Source organism: Carcharhinus amblyrhynchos, unplaced genomic scaffold, assembly GCF_965287045.1.
Source record: "Carcharhinus amblyrhynchos unplaced genomic scaffold, sCarAmb.v2.hapA scaffold_39, whole genome shotgun sequence".
Classification (NCBI taxonomy): Eukaryota; Metazoa; Chordata; class Chondrichthyes; order Carcharhiniformes; family Carcharhinidae; genus Carcharhinus; species Carcharhinus amblyrhynchos.
In genome coordinates this window covers 7,678,870-7,705,697 of record NW_027649780.1, presented here as the reverse complement: position 1 = coordinate 7,705,697, position 26,828 = coordinate 7,678,870, and the positions used below count along the sequence as shown (strand labels likewise).

Here is a 26,828-nt window from a genome sequence, read left to right as displayed (position 1 = left end):
TTTGAATGATGTCACTTAATGGCAGCATGTGGATGAGAAATAGGAGGGACCACAGATAGATCCTTGGGGAACATCAAATTCAGGGGCCTTGGAGAGGAAAAGGAAGCTGGAGAGGAGGTAAAAGATTGTTTTTTCAGAATGTGTGATGACAGTGGATTTAAAGGTGAGAAGGATTAGGACCACAAGTAAACAGTTTCAATTAATATAGAGAAGGCAAATGGTCAGCAGCTTAGTGTGAATAGGGTCAATAGAACATAAGGGTCTTGGGGGTTGGGGGTTGTGGGGTGGGGTGGGGTGGGGTGGGGTGGGGTGGGGTGGGAGGTGTCATGCACAAGCTGAGTTCTGACAAGGCATAAGAGACAGATGGGAGGGAAACTGGAGAAAAATGTGAGTTCCAGACTTAGTTAAGGATAGTTTGGCCCGATGGGCTTGTGGAAGGGAAGCAGCAGAGGCAGCTGACCAGATTGTCTCCATGTTAGTGCCAAAAAGTTCCATGAGCCTCTCACACTTGTTGTTGGTGAGCATGGATGAGACAGGGGAGAGAATTTCAAAAGGAACAAACTGTAACAGCTATTAAAAAAGATTCAGCACAGTGTATTTTACACAAACTATTTTCTTAAGCAAAAAATATTAGCCCCTGTAACTGGGCTGGAGTTTGAAAAACAGAAAAAGACTCCAATGAATTCAATGACTGAAGTTACTCACAAAGTTGCTGATGTCTCAGCAGGTGGAATGACTGAGTGAATCCCTTTCCACATTCCACAGTCTTTTCTTGGTTTGAATTTGCTGGTGTACAGTGAGTTCAGATGATCGCCTGAACCCAATCCCACAGTTGGAGCACCTGAACGGTCTCTCATCAATGTGAATTCGCTGATGGAACATCAGATCTCAACGTCTTTTATAACATTTACCACAGTCCACATATTGGAAAAGTCTCTCCTCAGTGCGAACACATTGATGGGACATCAGATTCTCAAAACCTTTAAAGCACTTAAGCATTTAAATGGTCTCTTGTTGTGAACTCGCTGGTGTCTCAACATCTTGGATGAATCAGTGAATCCTTTCCCACACTTGGGGCAGGTGAACGGTTTTCCAAAGCGTGGACTCGCTGGTGCTTCAACAGGTTGGATAAATCATTGAATCCTTTCCCACACACATTATAACTGATTGGCCTCTCCCCAGTGTCTCCGCAGGCTGGATAAATCACTGAATCCCTTCGCACACTTAGAACAAGTGAAAGGTTTCTCCCCAGTGTGACTGTGTTGATGAGTTTCTAGCTGAGATGTGCAACAAAATGACTCCTCACAATCCCTGCGTTTCCATGGTTTCTTCGTGTGAACACATTTATGTTGCCACAAGCCTGATGATCGATTGAAGCCTCATCTACACACAGAACAGGTGTATGGTTTCTCCCCACTCTGAATGGTGCTTTTTCCTTCCATGTTCAAGACTCAATGATATTCAGTTCCAATAACTTGGGCAAACTTATCAGACCCTGGTGTGATGTTTGGTTTCCTGTTCCCCAAATACAAAACTTCCCCTTTTAAGGCCCTATAAAACTGATTTAAAACAGAAAGAAAATGAGTGAGAGAGAACCCAGAAAAACACAAAGGCAGGTTTTAAAATTGAGCTGAATGAATCAGGTAATTTGTGGGGCCGACACTAGGAAAGAGTGACTATGAAAGTTGCCTCCTTCTGCTCTGCAGGAATTCTATGAGATTCGGACGTTCCCGTGAGGGAATAGGTTCTGGAGAACAGTATTTGCTTCCTTTTCGTTCTTGCGCTGTCACTGCTCTGTCTGATCAATAAGACATTGGGACTCAGAGGGATGATGTAGTTTGATGGACAGGTCGTCTCCATTCTGAACAATGGGGAACTCAGGAGCAGCATTGTGTACTATCTACAAGATGCACTCCAGAAATTCATCTTAGCACCTTCCAAACTCACAACCACTTCCATCTAAAAGGACAAGGGCAGCAGAGACATGGGAACACCACCAACTGCAAGCTCCACTCCAAACCACTCACCATCCTGACTTGGAAATATATCGCATTCCTTCGCAGTCGCAAGGTCAAAATCTTGGAATTCCCTCCCTACCAGCAGCATGGATGTACCTACACCATATGGACTGCAGTGGTTCAGATCCCAACAAACATGGTGTCTGCACCTGCGCGCTGCTGCACATTGCCCCTAACAAAGATATCGGCCACACATGCGAACTGATGAACATTACTACCGACAGAACAGCATCAGTCAGAATCCAACACTTGTAATCACTTGTGAACTTGCTGGTGTGTCTGCATGTTCGATAACTGAGTGAATCCCTTCCCACAATCAGAGCAGGTGAATGGCCTCTCCCCAGTGTGAATTCGCTGGTGTCTCCTCAGGTCAGATGAATCACTGAATCGCTTCCTGCATTGGGAGCAGATGAACGGCCTCAGCCCAGCATGAACTCGCTCGTGTTTCCTGAGGTCAGATGAATGGCTGAATTGCTTCTCACATTCAGAACAGGAGAATGGCTTCTCCCCAGTGTGGACTCGTATGTGCGTCCGCAGGATGGATGAATTACTGAATTCCTTCCCACACACTGAGCAAGTGAATGGTCGCTCCCCAGTGTGAATTCGCTGGTGTGACTGTAGGTGGGATAACTGGGTGAATCCCTTCTCACAATTAGGACAGACAAATGGTCTCTCTCCAGTGTGAATTCGCTGGTGTGTCTGTAAGATGGATGGGTTACTGAATCCCTTCCCACAAACAGGGCAGATGAATGGCTTTTCCCCTGTGTGACAACGTCGATGAATTTCCAGGTGAGACGGGCAACGAAAACATTTCCCACAATCTCCACATTTCCATGGTTTCTCCATGGTGTCGATGTCCTTGTGTCTCTCCAAGTTTGACAATCAGTTGAAGCCTCGTTCACACATACAACCCATGTGCAGTCTCTCCCTGCTGTAAATGATGTGATGTTTCTTCAGCCAATGTAACTGATTAAAACGCCTTTCACAGTCACTGCATTGTACACTCTCACTCAGGTGTCTTTCTCTGTACTATTCCAGTCACACTGATATTAAAATCTCTCACAGCAGACAAAAAGGACAAACATTTCCCCTTTTAACTGAAGGTTGATGATATTCATCTCCCGATGAATGGAATGACTCTGTCAGATCCTGATGTGCTGTCTACTTTGAGAGTTCTGTCTGCGATATTGCCTCTCCTAATATATTGTAAAAGAATTTACAAACGTTATCAGAGACAGTACAGGGTAGAAATTCAGAACAGAATTTTAATTGCTAAGGAACATTCATTCTTCTCTCATTTATTGAAAGCTGTAAATATCTGGACCACATCCTCTCTATTCACATTCTGCTGTATTCAATACATACCCAATAACACTATGATCTATAATTATACAGTACTCTAACACATGATTAGAGATACACAGAGCTGTTAGGGAGTATTTTATTTCAATAGTGTTGCTGACCTGAAACACTCTGCCTACTAGCTTGTTTGAAGGAGAAGAGTTGAATAATTTCAGAATTAAATTGAAGGGGCTCTTCAAGGAAATAAACGTGTAAGGGAAATGGGGATGTAGAGAAGATATGGGAGTGACTAGATTGTCCTACAGAGTGTTAGCATGAGCCCAAGTTACTGAATGGACATTTTCTGTCATAATGACTCTGACTGGAAATGCATATTGTAGCTACAGTAGGATAATACAAGATTAGAAATAATTCCTGTATTTTATTACAAATAAAGATCTAATCTGTACCATATTACAAGACTAGACATCTCTGGCCTGTCTTAATTTACTGTCCCTTTAAAAGTCAGCCAACTCCTGGAGAAACTATCTCTTTAATTGTGAACATTAGGAAAGAGATCATCCTTTTACCCAGACAAATAAATGTGTCAAACTGAGGGAGCGAAAGAATGTCAATGTCTTTGATAGAGAGACACCTGGGCCAAACTTCCCAGAGTCTGCAGCCTCCCTGGATTCACTTCCTTTCCTTTCAGTTGCTGCAAGTCCCCAATTTCCCCCAGAATGAGAAAAGAAATGGAAAGAAAGAGAAAAGAAAGTGTTTTACTCACAAATGAAGGCAGGAGGTTTTAGTCTGTTGTGGACCTCAATCTGAGTGTCACAAAGACCTGATTGGCTGGAGGACCAAAGTCCTTCCGGTCCTCCAACTTTTCCCATTGGTCAACACCCCAGCACGAAGGTCAGGAGGCGGGCTAACCCGCACATGAGCAGCTGCCCCTCGCCCTTGGACATGCGCATTCCCGGGCCGGGGGGGAGGGGGAGACCACCGAGCGGCTTCTCGCTCTGGCCGGAGCCGCCAGCCGCTTGTCTGGAAACGTTGGCTCGAGGCGGGGCAAGGGGAGGGGAACAATGGGTGGGGGCGGGGCTCCCGGGTCTGCGCGCCTGCGCACCGAAACTCCATGATGTAATCGCAGAAGAGACTGATTCTTATTGAGCGATTCAGACAGGCTCCATTGTCGACGTCACAATACGGAAGTTTAATTGATTCAGATTCAGATTCAGACTCCCTCCTCTGGGCAACATCTGGGAGGAAATCAATGTTTCCCCCTTTCCATTTCTTTCCTCATTCTGGGGGAAATTGGGGACTTGCAGCAACTGAAGGGTAAGGAAGTGAATCCAGGGAGGTTGCAGACTCTGGAAAGGTTGGCCCAGGTTTCTCTCTCTCTCTTAAAGGCATTGGCATCCTTTGTAGTGTTCCACAGGGACTAGAAATGACTGGTCTGAATTTCCATCTTGTTCTGACAGTGATGACTTTTGTAAATTCTTTTTACAGGAAATTAGAAGGAGACGATTTGCTGACAGAAATGTCAAGATCAAACAATCACTCAATTCATGGGAACTGAATGTCATCGGTTTTGAATCTGGAACAAGAAACTTTTTGAATTGGGTGAACTATTTGGTGTGAACAGAAAAGCATCGAGTCATGTGCAACCCAAGTGACAGTGTTCCAGTGCACATTTTGTGAAAACTACAGGAGAGACAGAAAGACACTCAGATCATGGAAAAACCATGGCAATGTGGCGACTGTGAAAAGTCATTCCGTTCCCCATCGGTGCTGGAAATTCATCGACGCATTCACACTGGGGAGAGGCCATTCACCTGCTCCAATTGTGGGAAAGGGTTCACTCGGTTATCGATCTTGCTGACACACCAGCGAGTTCACACAGGGGAGAGGCCGTTCACCTGCTCTGATTGTGGGAAGGGATTCACTCAGTCATCACACTTGCTGATACACCAGCGAGTTCACAATGGAGAGAAGCCATTCACTTGCCCTGTGTGTGAGAAGGGATTCAGCGATTCATCCACCCTGCAGACACACCAGAGAGTTCACACTGGGGAGAGGCCATTCATCTGCTCCATGTGTGGTAAAGGATTTGCTCAGTCATCCAACCTGTATTCACACCAGCGAGTTCACACCGGCGAAAGACCATTCCCCTGCTCTGTGTGTGGGAAGGGATTCAGTAACTCTGCCAACCTGCTGAGACACCAGCAACTTCACACTGGGGAGGCTTCCTTCACCTGCTTTGAGTGTGGTAAAGGATTCAGTGATTCATCTAATCTGTTTTCACACCAGCGAATTCACAGTGGGGAGAGGCCATTCACCTGCTTTCTGTGTGGGAAGGGATTTAGTCAGGCATCCAGCCTGCAGACACACCAGCGAGTTCACACTGGGGAGAGGCCGTTCACCTGCTCAGTGTGCGGCAAGGGATTCAGTGATTCGTCCAACCTGATTTCACACCAGCGAGTTCACACTGGGGAGAGGCCATTTAACTGCTTTGTGTGTCAGAAGGGATTCAGTCGTTTATCCAACCTGCTGACACACCAGCGACTTCACACTGGGGAGCGACCATTTACCTGCACTGAATGTGGAAGGGGATTCACACGATCATCCCACCTGCTGAGACACCAGCAAGTTCATAAGCGATTACAAACATTGGATTCTGCTGTTAATCACACCCAGGACTGATCCACGTTCATTCTGACAGTTGGTGAAGTGGGAGGGTTGGAGGGTTTCTTTCTGCTGGACTGGCCAGTCTCATGACTTTGTTTCCAGTGGGCTGTTGCTCTTTGAGCCTGAGAGAGCACATTTCCACTGAAATGATCCACAAAAACTGGTGAAGGATGTTTATTTTATCCTAGATCATAAATAGTGTTTCCCTACCACCACAGGTAGATCTAAGATAAATACATTTTATCTCTGTTCCAGTGAGTCTACAGCACAGGGCCAGGTCAGTCAGCTGAATTGGTTTGTATCAGTATTTATGTTCCACATGAGCCTCCACCCACCCCTCTTCATCTCCCCCATCAGCATATCCTTCTATTCCTTTCTCCCTCATGTATGTATCTCGCTTCCCCTTCAGTGTATTCATGCTGTTCACCTCAACCACTCGCTGTGGTAGTGAGTTCCACATTCTCACCGCCCGCTGGGTAAAGAGGTTTCTCATTAAATCCCTATTAGATAATTAAATCTCTGAAAATGTACTCTGCGTTTGTAACAAAAAGAATGAATTGTCAGCGTGGGTAGAGATAAATATTTGTGTCCTGACAGACATTGGAGAGATTTGGTTGAAAGGTGACCAAGGCTGGGATCTAAATACTGAAGGGTATTTGACATAACAGAATGGCAGGAAGCTCAGAAAAGTGACAGGATCTCTCCCATTAATTAACAATGACATTAGTTCAGTTCAGAAAGACCATCTTAGTCTGAAAGATCAGGATGAAGAATCGGTTTGGGTCGAGATAAGAAATAGAAAAGATATGAGGTCTCTTGTGGGAGTAGTTAATGGTCCCTTACCTAAGTTACACTGAATTGATTCATTTATATTGAACATGAAATTATCATAGTATATTTATTTATTAGTGTCACAAACTGGCTTTCAGAATATTCACAAAATCTTATTCATATCATCTACTGTTGAGATTTTCCAAATGACTTCTGAACCACTTATTCACTACTCCCCTAATCTCTTATGTTTCCAGTGTTTTAAGTAATATTCCAAGTCAATTGTATCAAAATCTGTGTAAGATCAGTAAAAACCTGTATTGTAAATGTATTTTTATCCACAGCATTTGTCATTTCCTCCACAAATTCCATCAGTGATAATGAGAGACTGACTTGATCTCACTGTTATACACTGAGTTATATTGAGTAATGGAATTATCAGATCATAAGAACATAAGAACATAAGAAATAGGAGCAGGAGTAGGCCATCTGGCCCTTCGAGCCTGCCCCGCCATTCAATAAGATCATGGCTGATCTGTCGTGGCTCAGTTCCACTTTCCCGCCCTCTCCCCATAACCCTTAATCCCTTCTCTTATCAAAAACCCATCAACCCGCTTCTTAAAAATATTTAGCGAGGCAGCCTCCACCACTTCAACGGGCAGAGAATTCCAGAGATTCACCACCCTTTGAGTGAAGAAGTTCCTCCTCAACTCCGTTCTGAACCGCCCCCCCTTTATCTTGAGGCTGTGCCCCCTAGTCCTACTGTCTTTTTTGAGCGGGAAGAGTCTTTCCACCTCTATCCTATCCATCCCATTCATCATCTTATACGTCTCAATGAGATCTCCCCTCATTCTTCTAAACTCCAACGAGTACAAGCCTAGTTTATTCAGCCTCTCCTCATAGCTCAACCCCCTCAACTCCGGTATCAGCCTAGTAAACCTCCTCTGCACTCCCTCCAGGGCCAAAATATCCTTGCGTAAGTACGGCGCCCAAAACTGCACACAGTACTCCAGCTGCGGCCTCACCAATGCCCTATACAGCTGCAGCAAGACCTCCCTACTTTTATATTCAATCCCCCTCGCTATGAAGGCCAGCATCCCATTCGCCTTCCTGACCACCTGCTGCACCTGCAGGCTGGGTTTTTGCGACTCATGCACAAGGACCCCGAGGTCCCTCTGCACCGTTGCCTGCTGCAGTTTTTCGCCACGTAAGTAATAGTCCTTCCTACCATTCTTCCTACCAAAGTGGACCACCTCACACTTGCCAACATTAAATTCCATTTGCCATTTCCTGGCCCATTCGCCCAGCCTATCTAGATCCTTCTGCAGACTCTCCACACCCTCCGCACAATTTGCCTTTCCCCCAATCTTGGTGTCATCAGCAAATTTCGACACCCTACACTCGTCATTTAGCAAATAACTTTTCTTTTCTTTGAAAAATGAGAAAAATGAAGACACTCTCCTGTAATTAGCATATTCATGATTGTCACCAGCTTTATACCATGGAGTAACTTTGTGTATTCTCATTTTGCAAGGAAATAGCCCAGTTTGAAAAAACTGGTTGCAAATATAAGTCAATGATTTTACTCCACAATCAATAATCTGCTTAATGATTGACATTTCAGTATTGTTTGAATTGGTAGTCTTTTATTTTTATAGTATTTAACAATATCAATGATCTCCTTTCCATCAACACTCCTAAAACATGGGATGGGATGAACCAGTGGATCACTTTCTCTTGGAACTTTTAACATCCTTGTCCATGAATTCTGTTTAAAAGAAAGCCCGGCTACTGTATGAAATATCAGCACCATAATAGGAGGAGATAAGAAAGAAAGGCACATTGATCTTTTCATCAACACCTCTGAGAGTTAAGAATGTGTGACATGGTTTTGGGATACCGGTGTGAGTGTGCAGAGGTGATTTATTGTATGGGAAAAATAGCAAGCCTAAATTCGTGATGAGTTGGAGTGAAGAGCGGGTCCCAAACACGCACAGCCACTTGAGACACAGCAGGAAATGCAATGCTTAATGTGGCCAGAGGATTGAGACCCAACAATGGGACAAAATCAAGGTATTGACACACACTCCAGAGAGAAACTGAGTTCAAATCAAACGGAATCCAATTAAACACGAAGTGAGGAAAATTGAAGTAAAATAGATAATATAGCTTGGGACAATTCAGTTCTTGGGAGAAATAGTACTGATTACGAAGTGTCAACAAGTTGGATCAGGGTCGACAGAGCTGGGGAATCTTTTACATCCATGCTTGATCTGTTGCTTGAAGCACTTGTCCTTATGTACGAGTAACCTAGAACTCACAGCGCTCCTTCAGGAGTAGAAAGAATCGAGTAGATATTACCCCCATGCGGGACCAGAACAGAACTGGAAAATAACGGAGTGAAATTGAGTGAGGGGTCAGAGAGAAAGTTCTCTCAAGCTGTAGACTGTAAGAATCCTGGGGGACCCCCTACTTAAGGTTTTTTTACTAATTAGTGAACAATAAATTAAATTCTCTGACTGGCTGTGCATTGATTTTGAATTTGATTGTTACACTTCTCCTGTTTTCATTCCTGTTGTGATTGCACTCTGGGTAAGGATGGTGGTAGGATGGGAAATTGTGGCTTGGGTCTTCATTGACCAAATGTTTTATTGATCTGAAAGGTGTAAAAGGAGCTAAACTTCAGCAGGAATCTCTCAGAGCTGAGAACAGACCACTTGTATGACCAAGGGAGCAGGAAGCTGCACATGTGCCCACCCCTGACCTTCTGAGCGATTGACCAATGGAAAGAATTGGAGGACCGGAAGGAGCTGGTCCTCCAGCCAATGAGAGCGCGGGCTTTGTGTGAACGCATGTTGAGCTTCAGACAGACTCAAACTTCCTCCTGTCTCCAACATCTGTGAGCAAAACACTTTCTTTTCTCCCTCTTTCCATTTCTTTTCTCATTCTGGGGAAACTGGGGACTTGCAGCAACTGAAGGGAAAGGAAGTGAGTCCAGTCTGTATATTCCACACATTGCTAGTCCAGTCAGATAGACAGATATCTGTCTGGCAGCCTGCATGGAGATTTTCAGCTCTCTGTGTCCAGGACAGGAAGCAGTGAGCATGGATCTCTCAATCAGCCTCAATCAGCACCTTCAGGAGAATTGGGAGGGTGAATATTAGATACAGCAGAGTGAGAATGGAGGGAGAGTGTGGGATGGAGATTTACAGCTTTTGGGGAATTATATCAGGTAAGTATACCTGGAAAAAAGTTTTTTTAAAAAATCATGCTGCTTATAGATTGAGTGATGTCATTACAGGGTGGAGCTAAACTGTGGCAGTCAGGTGATCGGAGTTTTTTCCTTTAGGCTTTTAAGAACGTAAGAAGTAGGAGCAGGAGTCGGCCATCTAGCCCTTCGAGTCTGCCCCTCCATTCAATAAGATCATGGCTGATCTGAAGTGGATCAGTTCCACAAGTTTCATTTTGGAAAGCAGTTTAGAACATAGAACCCTACAGTGCAGAAACAGGCCCTTCAGCCCATCGAGTCTGCACCGACCGCAATCCCACCCAGGCCCTATCCTCATATCCCTACACATTAACCCACTAATCCCTCTAACCCACACATCCCAGGACACTAAGGGGCAATATTAGCATAGCCAATCAACCTAACCCACACATCTTTGGATCTGTGGGAGGAAACTACAGCACCCGGAGGAAACCTGCGCAGACACGATGAGAATGTGCAAACTCCACACAGACAGTGACCCGAGCCGGGAATCAGGGATAACACAGTGAATCCCTTTCCACACTGAGAGCAGGTGAATGGCCTCTCCCCACTGTGAACTCGCTGGTGTCTCTGCAGGCTGGATGAGTCAGTGAACCTCTTCTCACACTGAGAGCAGGGGAATGTTCTCTCCCCAGTGTGAACTCGCTGGTGTCTCTGCAGGCTGGATGAGTCAGTGAATCTCTTCTCAAACTGAGAGCAGGGGAATGTTCTCTCCCCAGTGTGAACTCGCTGGTGTCTCTGCATAATGGATAACAGAGTGAATCCCTCCCCACACTGAGAGCAGGTGAATGGCCTCTCCCCATGTGAACTCGTTGGTGTCTCCGCAGGTTGGATAATTGACTGAAACCCTTCCCACACTGAGAGCAGGTAAATGGCCTCACCCCAGTGTGAACTCGCTGGTGTGTCCACAGGTAGGATCGTCGAGTGAATCCCTTCCCACACTGAGAACAGGTGAACGGTCTCTCCCCAGTGTGAACGTGCTGATGTGTCTGCAGGTCGGATAACTGGTTGAATCCCTTCCCGCAATGAGAGCAGGTGAACGGCTTCTCCCCACTGTGAATTCGCTGGTATTTCTGGAAGGTGGATGACACAGCAAATCCCTTTCCACACTCAGAGCAGGTGAATGGCCTCTCCCCAGTGTGAACTCGCTGGTGTATCTGCAGGTCGGATAACCGAGTGAATCCCTTCCCACACTGAGAGCAGGTGAATGGCCTCTCTCCAGTGTGAACTCGCTGGTGTGTCCGCAGGTTGGATAACTGGTTGAATCCCTTCCCACACTGAGAGCAGGTGAATGGCCTCTCTCCAGTGTGAACTCGCTGGTGTCTCTGTAAGGTGGATGACACAGTGAATCCCTTTCCACACTGAGGGCAGGTGAATGGTTTCTGCCCGGTGTGAACTCGCTGGTGTGTCTGCAGGTGGGAAAACCGAATGAATCCCTCCCCACACTGAGAGCAGATGAACGGCCTCTCCCCAGTGTGGCTGCGCCGATGAGCATCCAATTCAGATGGGAATCTATATCTCTTTCCACAGTCTGCACATTGCCATGGTTTCTCCATGGTGCAGGTGTCCTTACCTCTCTCTTGTGTGGACAATTAGTTGAAGCCTCGCCCACACACAGAACACAATACAGTCTCTCCCCGCTGTGAATGATGTGATATTTATTCAGTCTGTATAACTGGTTAAAGCTCTTTAGTCAGTGCACTGGAACACTCACTTGAGTGTGGCCACGTGTTGTTGCTTTTCCAGTCACATTGATGTTTGAAATCTTTTCAAATCGACAAACCGGACAACAATTTCTCTTTCCAGATTCAATGGCCGATGATATTCAGGTCCCAAACAGTATGCTTCTGCCAGAACGAGACGTGATGTTTGTGATTTTAGCCTGTGATTCTTTTTTCAATATTCTGTAAAACAAATTGGCACATGTCATCAGTGTCAGTACAGGATCGAAATTCAGAACAATTCTACTTTCTATGCAATTTTTTTACTCTCTCATTCTCCAAAAGCTGTAAATCTCCATCCCATATTCTCTCCCTCCATTCTCTGCTGTATCACTCGCCCAATTCTCCTGAAGGTGCTGATTGAAGCTGATTGACAGATCCATACTCACTGCTTCCTGTCCTGGGCACAGAGCTGAAAATCTCCATGCAGGCTGTTAGACAGATCTATGTCCATATGTCTGGATTAAAAATGTGTGGAATATACAGACTGGATTCACTTCCTTACCCTTCAGTTGCTGCAAGTCCCCAATTACCCCCAGAATGAGAAAAGAAATGGAAAGGGGGAAACATTGATTTCCTCCCAGATGTTGCCCAGAGGAGGAAGTTTCACTCTGAAGCTCATTGGGCAACTTCCGCACTATGGCGTCACAATAGAGCCCCGCCTGAATCAGCCAATAGGAATCAATCTGCTCCGCAGTGAGGTGTCCGGATTCCAGTGCGCAGGCCCGGGCGCGCTGACCCGGGAGCCCCGCCCCCACCCATTGCTCCCCTCCCCCTGCCCCTCCTCGAGTCAAGGTTTCCAGACAAGCGGCTGGCGGCTCCGGCCAGAGCGAGAAGCCGTTCGGTGGTCTCCCCCCCCCCCGAAAATGGACTGCGCATGTCCAAGGGAGAGGGGAAGCTGTGCCTGTGCAGGTGAGTGCCCACCCATTGGCCCGCATGCTGAGATGCTGGCCAATGGGAAGCGTTGGAGGACCGGAAGGATTTTGGTCCGCCAGCCAATCAGAGTCCCCACAGTCTGAATGCGGAAATGGGACAATGAATTTGTTTTCTTGCTCATTCCTGCCCAGCAAAGCTGCTGCTGCTCTCTCTCTGAATGAAGATTGAGCTTCAGCCAGACTGACTTCCTTTCATCTCCAACATCTGTGAGTAAAACACTTTCTTTTCTCCTCTTTCCTTTTCTGATTCTGGGGGAAATTGCGGACTTGTAGCAACTGAAGGGAAAGGAGGTGAATCCAGGAAGGATGCAGACTCTGGAAAGGTTGGGCCAGGTCTCTCTTTCTCTTAAAAACATTGACATTCTTTGCTTCCTCAGCTTGACACATTGATTTGTCTGGCTAAAAGGTCCCTTTTCTAATGTTCACAATTAAATGGCTGGCTTCCCCAGGAGATGGCTGACATTTAAAAGAATAATCAATTAATATAGGACAGAGATATGCCAAGTGTTGTTATATTGTAGTTTTGATTTATTTATGGTTCTGTAACAAAGTAAATTTATTATTTCTCGTCTCGTAATGTAGCACTGAAACTATGTTATATGTTTCCACTCATCGAGTCATTACAGCACAGAAGGAGCCATCAGCCATCACTCTTTGTAGACAATCCAGTCAGTCCTATTCCACTTCTTTATTCCCTTTCTCCTGCAAGGTTAATGTTCCATAACTGTTTTTAATGAATGCTCCATAGGAACTGGAAATGTAGATTTGAATTTTGATCTATTCTGAATTGCGATTTTTTTTTTCTAAATTGACTTACAGGATATTAAATAAGGAGAAATCAGACAGAAATCTCCAACGTCACATCTCGATCTGACAAAGTGACTCAATTTCTTGCAATCTGAATATCATCAGCCTTTGACCCTTGCCGGAGAAATTTTTGTTTGGCCTCTTGGCTTCAAAAGATTGTAAACATCGCTGTGACTAGAAATGCACTGAGATACACACACCTGAGTGAGAGTGTTCCAGTGCACTGAGTGTGGAAAGAGCTTTAACCAGTTACACAGCCTGAAAATACATCGCAGCATTCACAGCGGGGAGAGACTGTACCCGTGTTCTGTGTGAGATTTAACTGATTGTTTAACCTGGAGAATCACAAGGACCCGCGCCATGGAGAAACCTTGGAAGTGTGGGGACTGTGGGAAGGGATTCAGTTTCCCATCTGAGCTGGAAATTCATCAACGCCGTCACACTGGGGAGAGGCCATTCACTTGCTCTGTGTGTAGGAAGGGATTCGCTCACTTAACTAATCTGCAGAGACACCAACGAGTTCACACTGGGGAAAGGCCATTCAGCTGTACTCACTGCACAAAGAAATTTAGAACATCATCCAACCTGCAGATACACCAGCGAGTTCACACTGGGGAGAGACCGTACATCTGCACTTTGTGTGGGAAGGGATTCAATCAGTCATCCACTCTGAAGACACACCAAGTCACTCACACCAATGAGAGACCCTTTAAATGTTCTGACTGTGGGAATGCCTTCAAATGTTCTGGAGATCTGGTGTCCCACCAGCGCATTCACACTGAGGAGACACCGTTCAGCTGCTCTCACTGCTCAAAGAGGTTTAGAACATCATACAACCTGCAGATACACCAGCGAGTTCACACTGGGGAGAGGCCATTCACCTGCTTGGTGTGTGGGAAGGGATTCACTCATTCATCGAACCTGCGCGCACACAATCTCACTCACACCAATGAGAGACCATTTAAATGCTCTGACTGTGGGAGCAGATTCAAAAGCTCTCGGGAACTGGAATACCACCAGCGCGTTCACACTGAGGAGAGACCGTTCAGCTGCTCTCACTGCACAAAGAGGTTTAAAACGTCATCCAGCCTGCGGATACACCAGTGCACTCACACTGAGGAGAGACCATTCACCTGCTCTGTGTGTGGGAAGGGATTCATTCATTCATCCAGCCTGCTGAGACACAAAGCCACTCACTCCAAGGAGAGCCCCTTTAAATTATCTGCCCGAGAGGCCAGCTCTGAGAAGCTGATGATCCCCTAGCACATTCACACCGGGGAGAGGCCATTCAGCTGCTCTCACTGTTCAGGGAGGTTTAGAATATCATCAACACTGCTAAAACACCAGTGAGTTCACACCGGGGAGAAACCATTCACCTGCTCGGTGTGTGTGAAAGGATTTACTCGGTTATCCAGCCTGCCCAAACACAACATCATCACACCCAGGAGAGACCCTTTAAATGTGGGCCTGGCTTCAAAAGCTCTCGGGAACTAATGTCCCACCAGTGAGTTCACACCAGGCAGAGGCTGGTCACCTGCTCTGACTGGGAAAGGTTTCACTCAGTCAACAAATTTGGTGAAACACCAGTGAGTTCACAAGTGATTACAGTTCTGCGATTATTCTTGTCAATCTTTCTTGCCCTTTCTCCATGGACTCTATTTCCTTTTTCTAGATGGAGATCATGAATAGAACGTAGAACAGTACAGGAGCCTTTAACCAAGAGAATGTTAATAATCTTGTTCAGGACACCAGTGCCAGGCACAGGAGGATCCCAGGAAAAACGGAACATTTAATTTCTGTCTGTTTCACAATTCTAAATGACTGATTCTTTAACAAAGGAATGTTTAAAAACAGCATTGTGATATTCCAAGGTCAACTGTGTCTGGGAAAGGGGCAGACTGATGTGTTTTTATTTTAAACAGGGGGATCCATTGAAAAGCAGCTCTGGATAATACGAGCACCTCCTGACCTACTTTCAATTCATTTCAAATCACCCATCACTTTCTGTGGAATATTCTTTATTCTTTCCTGGGAATGTGGACACTGCTGGCAAAGCCCCAGCACACGTTGCTCATCTCCTAATTGCCCTTGAATGGAGTGACTTGCTCAGCCAGAGGGGCAGTTAAGAGTCACCCACATCTCTGTGTAGGTCTGGATTTACTTGTAGGCCAGATCGGCTGAGGATGGCAGATTTCCTTCCCCAATAGGGGTTATTAATAGGGTGAACCGGATGGGTTTTTACAACAATCGATAGTTTCATGGTTACCATTTCTAAGACTAACTTTATATAATTCCAGATTGATTCACTGAATTCAAATCCCACCAGCTGCCTGTCCCCAGATCCTTTGCTGGGTCTCTGTATTACTCGGCCAGAGACATTCCCACCACCTCCCCCTGAATGGAATATTCCACACAACCCTTAGTTAAACAGGAAGGAAAAAAGAGAGGCTTTGACCTTTGGATGACCTCATCACGAACTACTGAAGCCTTAAAGCTGACCATTCTGTAAAAGTTTAAAAACTTTACTTTTATAAAATACAGAGTAAGCAACGGGTGAAAAGTAATGATGGACATTCTGACTGACATCAGAAACATCGATTGACCAGATAAATGCTCGCTACGTCACAGAGCAACAGTTTTGACTTCCCATTTGAGCCTGGGGCACCTTTCTGTCTCTCTATTGCTTGTGTCAGTTACAGCCAAGCGAGGGAGCTGAGAGCTGAATTTAGCTCCAAATAACGGGGCCTGTGCCCCAGTTGGGAAACTGCCATGGACATCACACTAATAGAGAGACAGGAAGGTGCTGGAGGACTGACTGGGAAATGGGCCTCAAAACAATCGGGGCTCGGGCAGAGGTGACTGGGTCTGATGGTAACGTGACCCCCGGGGTTCAGTGTCCCTGTGTCCAAAGTGGGGAGTCACAGGAACAGGGTACAGAGGAGCTGAAGAGAAACCATTTGTGTCCAGAACATTGTGAACATCCTTTTACTCTGGTTGTCTTTGATCCTCAAGTCATTTTCTGTTTATATTAACAGTGTTCTGTTTCATTAATAAACTTTAATCAGTAAAAATATTTGATTTTTCTGGTCTTTTCCTGATGAGATTGATGCAGTTTACGGAAAGTGGGTGAGAGGGGTTGGGCAGGCTCTTTAACAGAAAGTGAGTCTCTCTAAGGTAATTGGCAAAGGAGCCAGAGGGGGAGATGAGATTTTATTTTTGACACAGTGATGTTAGAAAATGGGGTTCAGGGAATCAATTAACCCTTTCTCCCCTTTTCCCAATCTCTGAAATGATTCCCATTGATAAGCCTTATTGGTGACAGTGGTTAGATTTTATTCAGTATCAATAAGAGCTGACACAGTCTAATGTCTGAGCAGTAGTATCAAAGTGCAGCAGCATTACCATTACACTCTGGGTAGAAGCAGCATCTCCATGGAAATGCTCCCTGCTCTGTCTCAGATACCACGGCACCAGGCGATGCAAAATGTAAAACCTCAACAAATCTGTGTGCTCAGGGAATCCCTTTTTTGACTTTTTTACTTCAAAAAGTCCATGGAGGCTGATTTAACCCAATCACTGCCGAGCTAACGTTTGAACAAACCAATTACAAAACCTGTCACTGAACCATCTGTACCCACCCAAGCCACGTCAAACTCTCAATTATCTTTCCACACTGCGTCCCTGATACAGGGAGTCAGCATTCCCGTGCCAAGCAGTGAAAACATGGTGGCCTTGACACACAGGTGTCATCCAGGATTCAAGGCATTCTTGTTCTTTCTGTCCTCTGGGAGCTGTTTAACTCCCTGTTCCCACACAGCAAGTTGTCTGTTCTCAGCTCTGCCAGATTTCTGATGATGTTTTGTCCCTTTTACACCTTTCGGATCAATAAAACATTTGGTCAGTGAAGACCCAAACCACAATTTCCCATCCTGTCACCTGTCAACCATCCTTACCCACAGTGTAATCACAACAGGAATAAAAACAGGAGAAGTGTAACAATCAAATTCAAAATCAAGGCACAGCCAGTCAGAGAATTTAATTTAATGTTCACTAATTAGCAAGAAAACCTGAAGTCCAGGGTCCCCCAGGATTCTTACATTCCACACCTCGAGGGGGAGGAGAACTCTCTCTCTGATCCCTCACTCAATTTCACTCTGTTATTTTCCACTTCTGTTTTGGCCCTGCCTCGGGTAACATCTGCTCAATCTTCTGAAGGAGCGCTGTGAGTTCTAGGTTACTCGAACATAAGGACACATGCTTCAAGCAACAGATCAAGTCTGATGTAAAAGATTCTCCAGCTCTCTCTTCACCCCTATCTAACACGTGGACAGTTCTTACTCAGTGTTATTTCTCCCAAACCATTAATTGCCCCACTCCAATTCTCAATTTTTTTCATTCATATGATGTGGGCATCGCTGGCTCAGCTGGAATTTATTGTCTATTCCTGATTATCCTTAAGGTGTAGGTGAGCTGCCTTCTTCAACCGTCGGCAGTCCATGTGGTGCAGGTACACCCATAGTGCTGGTGGTGAGGGAGTTCTGGGTCACAGTGACAGTGAAGGGACAGCGACATATTTCCAAGTCAGGCTGGTCTGTAGCTTGGAGGGGAACTTCCAGGTGGTAATGTGCCCATGTTTCTGCTGCCCTTGTCCCTCTTGATGGTACAAGTCACAGGATGTGAAGGTGCTGTCTAAGCAGCCTCATTGAATTCCTGCAGTACATTTTATAGATGGTACACACTGCTGCCCCTGTGCATCGGTGGTAGAAGGAGAGAATGTTTGTGAATGGGGTGCTGATCAAGTGAGCTGGATGATGGCGAGCTTCTCGAGTATTGCTGGAGTTGCATTCACCCAGGCAAGTGGACAGTATTCTATCACATTCCTGACTTGTAAATGGTGGGCAGGCTCTCAGGAGTCAAGAGGTGAGTTACTGGCTGCAAATTCCCAGCCTCTGACATCTCTTGTAGCCATTGTATTAATATGGCTGGTTCCTTTCAGTTTGGTCAATGTAATCCCCAGCCTGTTGATAGTCAGGGAATTCAGAATGGCAATGTCATTGAATGTAAAGGGGCAATGGTTCGATTCTCTCATGATGGAGACACTCATTGTGTGGCACTTGTACAGTATGAATATTACTGACAGGACTGCAGAGCTCAGATCTGATCCATTGATAGTGCGATCATTCAACTCTATCGCTTGCTGTTAATGTTTGGTACTGTAGAAAGTTCAATTTTATTCCTTATAGTCTTTCTAGTGATTTGATACGAATGAGTGACTTGCTAGGCCATTTCAGAAGACATTTAAAAGTGAACCACATTGCTGTGGCTCTGGAGCCACATATAGACCAGACCAGGACAGCAGATTTCTTTACCGAAAGGACATCAGTGAACCAGATGGGTATTTCTGACAACTGACAATGGTTTCACGGTCACCGTTAGACATTTAGTTCCAGATTCTTATTGATTGATCTACTATGGTGGGATTTAACCTGTGACGGCTGGGCATTAACCTCGGTCTCTGGATTGCCATTCCAGTGACAATATCAGTCCAGTACTGCATTCCTTAAATACTCACCCTTAATTGTCTAGATCATATCTTTTAATGTAGTGTCCCACTCGATCACAGCTAATTTAGACTCAAAGCTTTGCAGTTTCCTTCTGTGAGACACAGCCAGAGAAATTAAACAGAACATTCAAACCACCACAGCTCATCTCCATGGAAACCTGGCATGATTTCAGGAGTTCCAAACAGTTTTGAACAAATATCTTTGACATTCCAAACACTATTTAACTCTGCAATGCAAATAAAATATGAAAGTAGATACTTGCAACAATTCTCAAAAACCGACAGGTAGTAAAGTTGTGAGACTGATCAGTCCAGCAGAAAGAACCTTCCGACTCCTCCAACAATCAGAATGAACCTGGTTCAGTGGAGGACGAGATTAACAGCAGCAGGAGCAGCAAAATCCATCATCACTTGTGACCTTTCTGGTGTCTCCGCAGGCTGGATAACTGAGTGTATCCCTTCCCACACACTAAGCAGGGGAACGGCTTCTCCCCTGTGTGAACATGTTGGTGTGTCAGCAGGTTGGACGATTTAGTGAATCCCATCCCACACTCTGAGCAGGTGAATGGCCTCTCGTCCTTGTGAACTCGCTGGTGTATTAACAGGGTGAATGATTCACTGAATCCCTTCCCACACATGCTGCAGATGAACGGCCTCTCCCCGGTGTGAACTCGCTGGTGTGACAGTAGGTGGGATAACTGAGCGAATCCCTTCTCACACTCAGAGCAGGTGAATGGTTTTTCCCCGGTGTGAACTCGTTGGTGTGTCTGCAGGCTGCACAACCGACTGAACCCTTTCCCACATGCACAGCAGGTGAATGGCTTCTCCCCAGTGTGAATTCGCTGGTGTGTCAGCAGGTTCCACGAAGTAGTGAATGTTTTTCCACACTCCTTGCAGGAGAAGGGCCTCTCCCTGGTATGAACTCGCTGGTGCCTCAGAAGGTGGGATAACTGAGAGAATCCTTTCCCGCACTGAGAGCAGGAGAACGGTTTCTCCCCAGTGTGAACTCGCTTGTGTGTGTGGAGGTGGGTTAAATGAGTGAATCCCTTTCCACAGTCAGAACAGGTGAATGGCCTCTCCCCGGTGTGAACTCGCTGATGTGTCTGCAGGTTGCATGAATGAGCAAATTCCTTCCCACAGTCTGAGCAGGTAAACGGCCTCTCTCCAGTGTGAACGCGTCGATGAATTTCCAGCTCAGATGGGAACTGCCATTTCTTCCCACAGTCCTCACATTGCCACGGTTTCTCCATGGTGCTGGTGTCTTTTTGACTCTCAAAGTTTAACGATTAGTTGAAGACTTGTCCACACACACGACACGTGCACGGTCTCCCTGTTCTAAATTGTGCAAAGCTTTTTCCAGGCTGTGCAACAAGTGAAAGATCTTTCCACAATCAGTGCACTGGAACACTCTCACTTGGATGTGTGTGTGTATCTCGGTGCTTTTCCAATCACACTGATGTTTCAACCCTTTTGGGGCAAACAGAAGAAACAGACATTTCTCCTTCTAGATTCCAAAAGCGGTGATTATCAGCTCCTGATGAATTCAGTGGTCTTGATGTCAGATCTTGACGTGACGTTTGATTTGAGATTTTTGACTGTAGATTCTCAATTTCTAATACCCTGTGAAAGGAGTTTACAAAATCAGTAGCGGGGTGAAATTCAGAACAGACAATTCTCTTTTTTTCATTCTTTTATGGATGTGGGCATCGCTGGTTGGGCCCTTCAAAAGCTGGTGGTGCAATGCCCTTTGAACATCAGGAACAGGAGTAAGTCAATAGTAAGAGTGGCACAAGGTCAGCATGGTGGCACTGTGGTTAGCACTGCTGCCTCACAGCGCCAGGGACCCGGGATCAATTCCAGTCTTGGGTCACTGCCTACATGGAGTCTGCATGTTCTCTGTGTGGGTTTCCTCCAGGTGCTTCGATTTCCTCCCAAATCCAAAGATCTGTGGGTTAAGCAGATTCGCCATGCTAAATTGCCCCTTTGTGTCCCAATAGATATAGATTAGGGGGATTAGTGGGGTAAAAATGTGGGGGTATGGGGATAGGACCTGGGAAAGATGCTGTGTTCAAGAGTCAGTGCAGACTACATGGGCCAAATGGCCTCCTTCTGCACTCTAGGGATTCTATGATTTCCAAAAGGCATTTGACAAGGTGGTGCATAAGAGGCTGGTACATTAAGTAAAGGCCCATGGAATTGGTGGAAGTGTATTAGTATGGATTAAAAACTGGCCGTCACATAGAAAACAGAGTTGGAATAAATGGGTCATTTTCAGAGTGGAAAGATGTAACTAGTGGAGTACGACAAGGATCAGTTCTTGGCTCGCAATTGTTCATGATTTAATTAATGACTGGGAGGGAGGAACAGAAGGTAATGTTTCCAAATGATATGATGATAGGTGGAAGAACATGTTGTAATGAGGATACAGATAGATTGAGTGATGAAAATCTGGCAAATTAAGTTTAATATGGGGAAATGTGAGCTCATAAATTTAAAGTAATTTCACTGCAGCATTAATGTTACTTGTTTATTAGTCACAAGTAACATTAATGCCACAATAAAATTACTGTGAAATTCTCCTAGTCGTCACAGTCCAGCGCCTGTTCAGACCAATGCATCTAACCAGCACGTCTTTCAGACTGTGGGAGGAAACCTTAGCACCTGGCGGAAACCCACGCAGACATGTGGAGAATATGCAAACTCCAACCAGTCAGTGACCCAAGCTGGGAATCGAACACAGATCCCTGGCATTGTCAGCCAGCAGTGCTAACCACTGTACCACCGCGCCGCCTATTTATTTCAGTAGGAGGGATCAAAAAGGAGATTATCCAAATGGAGAGGTGTTGCAGATGAATGAAGTACAGAGGGATCTGGGTGTTCTTGTGCATGAATCACAAAAAGCTAGCAGGCAGGTCCCACAATAGGTAAAAGGGAAAATGGAATTTTGATCTTTATTGCAAAGGGTTGGATTTAAAAGCAGGGAGGTTTTGTGGCAACTGCACAGGGTGTCAATGAGGTCTAAACTGGAACACAGTTTTGATTCCCTTTCTTAAACAAGAATATTGTAACATTGGCAGTAGTCCAAAGGAGATTCACCAGCCTAATTCCTGGGATGAGAGGACAAGAGAGAATAAATTGTCTAGGTCTGCATTCCTTGAAGTTTAGAAGACAAAGGGGTGAGTTTATTGAAATATATAAGATCCTGTGGGGGGGCTTGATAGGGTAGATGGTGAAATATTTTCAGGAGTGGAAGAATCACAAACAAGCTACAAGATAAAGGGTCGGTCATTTAAAACTGAGGTGCATAGAAATTTATTTTTGCAGAGGATGGTGAATCTCTGGAATTCTCTGTCCCAAAGGGTGGTGGAGACTGGATGATTAGAAGTATTTAAAGTGAGGCGGATAAATATTTAATAGATGGAGGGATAGAGGGCTATGGGAAGTGGCACAGTAAAGGAGTTGAGGCCGAAATAGATTAGATATGATTGCACTGAATGGCGGGACAGGCTTGAAGGGCCTGGTGGCCACTCCTGCTTCTATTTCTCGTGATCAGTTGCTGCAAGTCAACAATTTCCCCCAGAATAAGAGAAGAAATAGAAAGGGGGAGAACAGAAAGTGTTTTACTCACAGATGTGGGAGACCGGGGGAAGTTTCAGTCTGTCTGAAGCGCAATCTTCATTCACACAAAGCCCGGGCTGTGATTGGCTGGAGGACCAGTGTCGTTCCGGTCCTCCAACGCTTCCCATTGGTCAGCAGCTCAGCGTGAAGGTCAGAGGGGTGGAGACTCCGCCTCGCGGACCCGGGAGCCCCGCCCCCACCCATTGTTCCCTTCCCCCTCCTCGAGCCAAGGTTTCCAGACAAGCGGCTGGCGGCGCCGGCCAGAGCGAGAAGCCGCTCGGTGGTCGCCCCCTCCCCCCCCCGGGCCGGGACTGCGCATGTCCAAGGGAGAGGGGCACCTGCGCATGTGCGGGGCTCTCCCCGCTCGGCTGTCAGACTGAGGTATTGACCAATAGAAAAGATCGGAGGACCGGAAGTACTCTGGTCCTCCAGCCAATCACATTTCCTCCATGATGTGACTGCTGAAGTTGTTCGATGAGCTTCAGGCCAAAACTTCCGCCTATGTGCAGCGTCTGTGAGGAAATCCAAAGGTGTTCTTTCATCATGTGAAGGACAGGAGATGACCAGGGAAAGAATAGGGTCCACTAGGGAGTAATGTGGTAATTTGTACGTGGAGCTGGGAGATATTTGTGGGGTTTTAAATTAATACTTTGCATCTGTATTCACTGTGGGGAGGGATGATGTAGGTATAGAAAACACAGTAAGAAGTCTCACAACATCAGGGTAAAGTCCAACAGGTTTATTTGGAATCATGGACTTTCAGAGCACTGCACCTTCATCAGGTGAGTCATATAGATATCAGGGAGCAGCTTTGTGATTCACTTCCACAACTTAACATTTGAAGGGGAGGAGGTTGAAACAGGCCTAAAATTGTATAAATCCCCAGGCCGAGATGGGGTGATCCCCAGCCTGCTGTGGGAGGCAAGGAAGGAGATTGCAGTGACTCTGGCAATAATTAGCTGGCTGCAGGAGAGGTAAACACAGTAAGAAGTCTCACAACACCGGGTTAAAGTCCAACAGGTTTATTTGTAGCAAAAGCCACTAGCTTTCAGTGTGCTGTCCCTTCATCAGGTGGAGTGAGAGTTCTATAAAAGCGAGTGGCTTTTGCTACCAAATAACCTGTTGGACTTTAACCTGGTGTTGTGAGACTTCTTACTGTGTTTACCCCAGTACAACACCGGCATTTTCACTGCAAAAGAAGTGCCACAGGACTGGAGGACAGCCAATGTGGTGTCATTGGTCAAGAAGGAACACAGGGAAAAAACAGCAAACGACAGACCAGTAAGTCTAACTTCAGTAGGGAAACTATTGGAAAAAATTCTGAGGGACAGAGTTAATCTCCACTTGGGGAGATAAGAATTAATCAAGGATAGACAGCATGGTTTTGGCAACGGGAGATCAGGTCTTACAAATTTGATTGCATTTTTGAGGAGGTGACTCATTGTTTACAGTTGATGTAGTCTACATGGACTTCAGTAAGGCTTTTGACAAGGTCCCATATGGATGGCTGATGAAGAAGGTGAAAGCTCATTGGATAATTTGCCAAAGTGGATCCAAAAGTGACAGGGGTCAGAGGGGGATGGTGAAATGCAATTTTTGTGACTAGATGTCTGTGTCCAGCGGTGTTTTGCATGGATAGGTGTTGCATCTCTTCTTGTTTGTAGTGTAAGTTAATAATTTGGATGTGAATGTCGGAGGTGTAACAAGTAAGTTTGCAGGTGACACAAAGATTGGTGATTTCATAAATGCTGATGAGCAAAGCCTTAGATTACAGGACAATACTGACCGAGTGGCACTGCAGCCTTACAGCACCAAGGACCTGGGTTCAATTCCCAGCTTAGGTCACTGTCTGTGCGGAGCCTTTACATTCTCCCCATGTCTGCACAGGTTTCCTCCAGGTGCTCCGATTTCCTCCCACAGTCTGAAAGATGTGTTGTTAGGTACATTGGTCATGCTAAATTCTCCCTCTGTGTATCCAAACAAATGCTGGAGTGTGGCAACTTGGGGATTTTCGCAGTAACTTCATTGCAGAGCTGATGTAAGACTACTTGTGACACTAATACATAAACTTTAAAACTTTAGTTAGATGGGTAGAACCAGGGCAAATGGAATTCAATCCTTAAAAAGTTTGAGGTAATGCATTTTGGGAGGAGTAACAAGGTAACAGAATGCACAATGAATAGTCAGATCCTGGAGGTACAGAAGTTCAGAGTGACCTTGGTGTGTATGTCCATAGATCTCTGAAGACAGCAGGACAGGTACACAAGGGGATTCAGAAAGCACATGGGATACTTGCCTTTATTAACTGAGGCATTGAATATAAGGGCAGGGAGGTTCTGATGTAGCTGTACATAAGAAATAGGAACAGGAATAGGCCATCTAGCCCTTCGAGCCTTCCCCTGCCCTGTATAAACCACTGATTAGGCCACAGGTGAAGAACTGTGTACAGTTCTGGTTGCCATGCAGGAGAAATAACAGAAAGTAGCCATATTTCTGTTATTTCTCCTGCATGGAGATTTTCAGCTCTCTGAGTCCAGGACAGGAAGCAGTGAGCATGGATCTGTCAACTAGCTTCAATCAGCACCTTCAGGAGAATTGGGAGGGTGAATATTAGATACAGCAGAGTGAGAATGGAGGGAGAGTGTGTGGGATGGGGATTTACAGCTTTTGTGGAGTGAGAGAGGAAAGAATGTTCCATAAAAACTAGAGTTGTCTGTTCTGAATTTCTATCTTGTACTGACACTGATGACTTTTGTAAATTGTTTTTACAGGATATTAGAAGAGGAATCACACAGATAAATCTTAAATATCACATCTCAGTCTGACAGAGTCACCCAATTCCTTGGAAACTAATTTTCCTCAACCTCTGAATATGAAGGAGAAATGTTTGAGCGGTCTGTCGACTGCAAGATTTTAAGCAACAGTGCGACTGGAAAAACACTGGGATACAAACACACACCTGAGTGAGAGTGTTCCAGTGCACTGAGTGTGGAAAGAGCTTTAACCAGTTACACAGCCTGAAAATACATCGCAGCATTCACAGCGGGGAGAGACTGTACCATGTTGTCTGTGTGAACAAGGCGTCAAATGATAAAACTGCAATGAGACAAGGAGACCGACAATATGGAAAAACCGTGGAAATGTGAGGACTGTGGGAAGAGATACAAAGCGCCCTCTCTACTGGAAGCTCATCGACGCAGCCACACTGGGGAGAAGCCGTTCACCTGCTGTGTTTGTGGGAAGGGATTCAGTGATTCATCCACTCTGCAGAGACACCAGCGAGTTCACACCGGTGAAAGTGCATTCACCTGCTGTCAGTGTGGGAAGGGATTTACTCAGATATCCAGCCTACAGACACACCAGCTAGTTCACACTGGGGAGAGGCCATTCACCTGCCCTGAGTGTGGGAAGGGATTCAGTAAGTCATCCAACCTACAGAAACACCAGCGAGTTCACACAGGAGAGAGGCCATTCAGCTGCTCTGAATGTGGGAAAAGATTCACTCAGTTATCTCATCTGCGGGCACACCAGCGGGTTCACACTGGGGAGAGACCATTCACTTGCACTCAGTGTGGGAAGGGATTCACTCAATTGTACAGTCTGCAGACACACCAGCGAGATCACACTGGGGAGAGGCCATACAGCTGCTTTCAGTGTGGGAAGGGATTCATTCATTTATCAAACCTGCAGACACACCAGCGAGTTCACACTGGGGAGAGGCCATTCACCTGCTCTCAGTGTGGGAAGGGATTCACTCAGTTATCCAACCTGCGGAGACACCAGCGAGTTCACTCTGGAGAGAGGCCGTTCACCTGTCCCGTGTGTGGGAAGGGATTCACTCGGTTATCTACCCTGCAGTCACACCAGCGAGTTCACACCAGGGAGAGACTGCTCATTTGCTCTCAGTGTGGGAAGGGATTCTGTGATTCATCCACCCTGCTGACACACCAACAAGTTCACAAGTGAATAGGGGGATTAGATTCTGCTGTTATTGTTTCTGTTCTCAATTACATCCTGGACTGCATTTTGTTCATTCTCACTGCTGGTCAATGGGGAGGGTTTCTTTCTGCTGGACTGGCCAGTCTCTCGACTTTGCCTCCAGTGGGCTGATGCTCTTTGAGTCTTGTTGCAAATACCTGGTTTTAAATTTCACAAGAA

The 26,828-nt window shown here is 45.8% G+C and overlaps 3 protein-coding genes and 1 pseudogene across 3 annotated transcripts in view; 1 reads left to right on the top strand and 3 right to left on the bottom strand.

Annotated features, from left to right (window-relative positions):
• LOC145363731 (uncharacterized) overlaps window positions 1-26,828 on the bottom strand; it is a 469,439-nt gene that overhangs the window by 92,563 nt on the left and 350,048 nt on the right. The window lies entirely within an intron of this gene.
• On the top strand, window positions 4,449-26,706 carry LOC145335595 (uncharacterized). Its single transcript, XM_080181402.1, has 5 exons — window positions 4,449-4,677; window positions 4,809-5,901; window positions 13,701-13,798; window positions 13,868-14,025; window positions 26,054-26,706. Exons 2-5 carry the CDS (start codon window positions 5,034-5,036, stop codon window positions 26,634-26,636), a joined length of 1,707 nt encoding a protein of 568 aa, XP_080037528.1. The 5' UTR covers window positions 4,449-4,677; window positions 4,809-5,033; the 3' UTR covers window positions 26,637-26,706.
• On the bottom strand, window positions 8,975-11,582 carry LOC145363491 (uncharacterized; annotated as a pseudogene).
• Window positions 19,460-22,837, bottom strand: LOC145363490 (uncharacterized). The gene is made up of 2 exons (XM_080218688.1): window positions 22,681-22,837; window positions 19,460-20,672 (listed from the first exon to the last, which is right to left on the bottom strand). The coding sequence occupies exon 2, from the start codon at window positions 20,300-20,302 to the stop codon at window positions 19,460-19,462; it is 843 nt and encodes a 280-aa protein (XP_080074814.1). The 5' UTR covers window positions 20,303-20,672; window positions 22,681-22,837.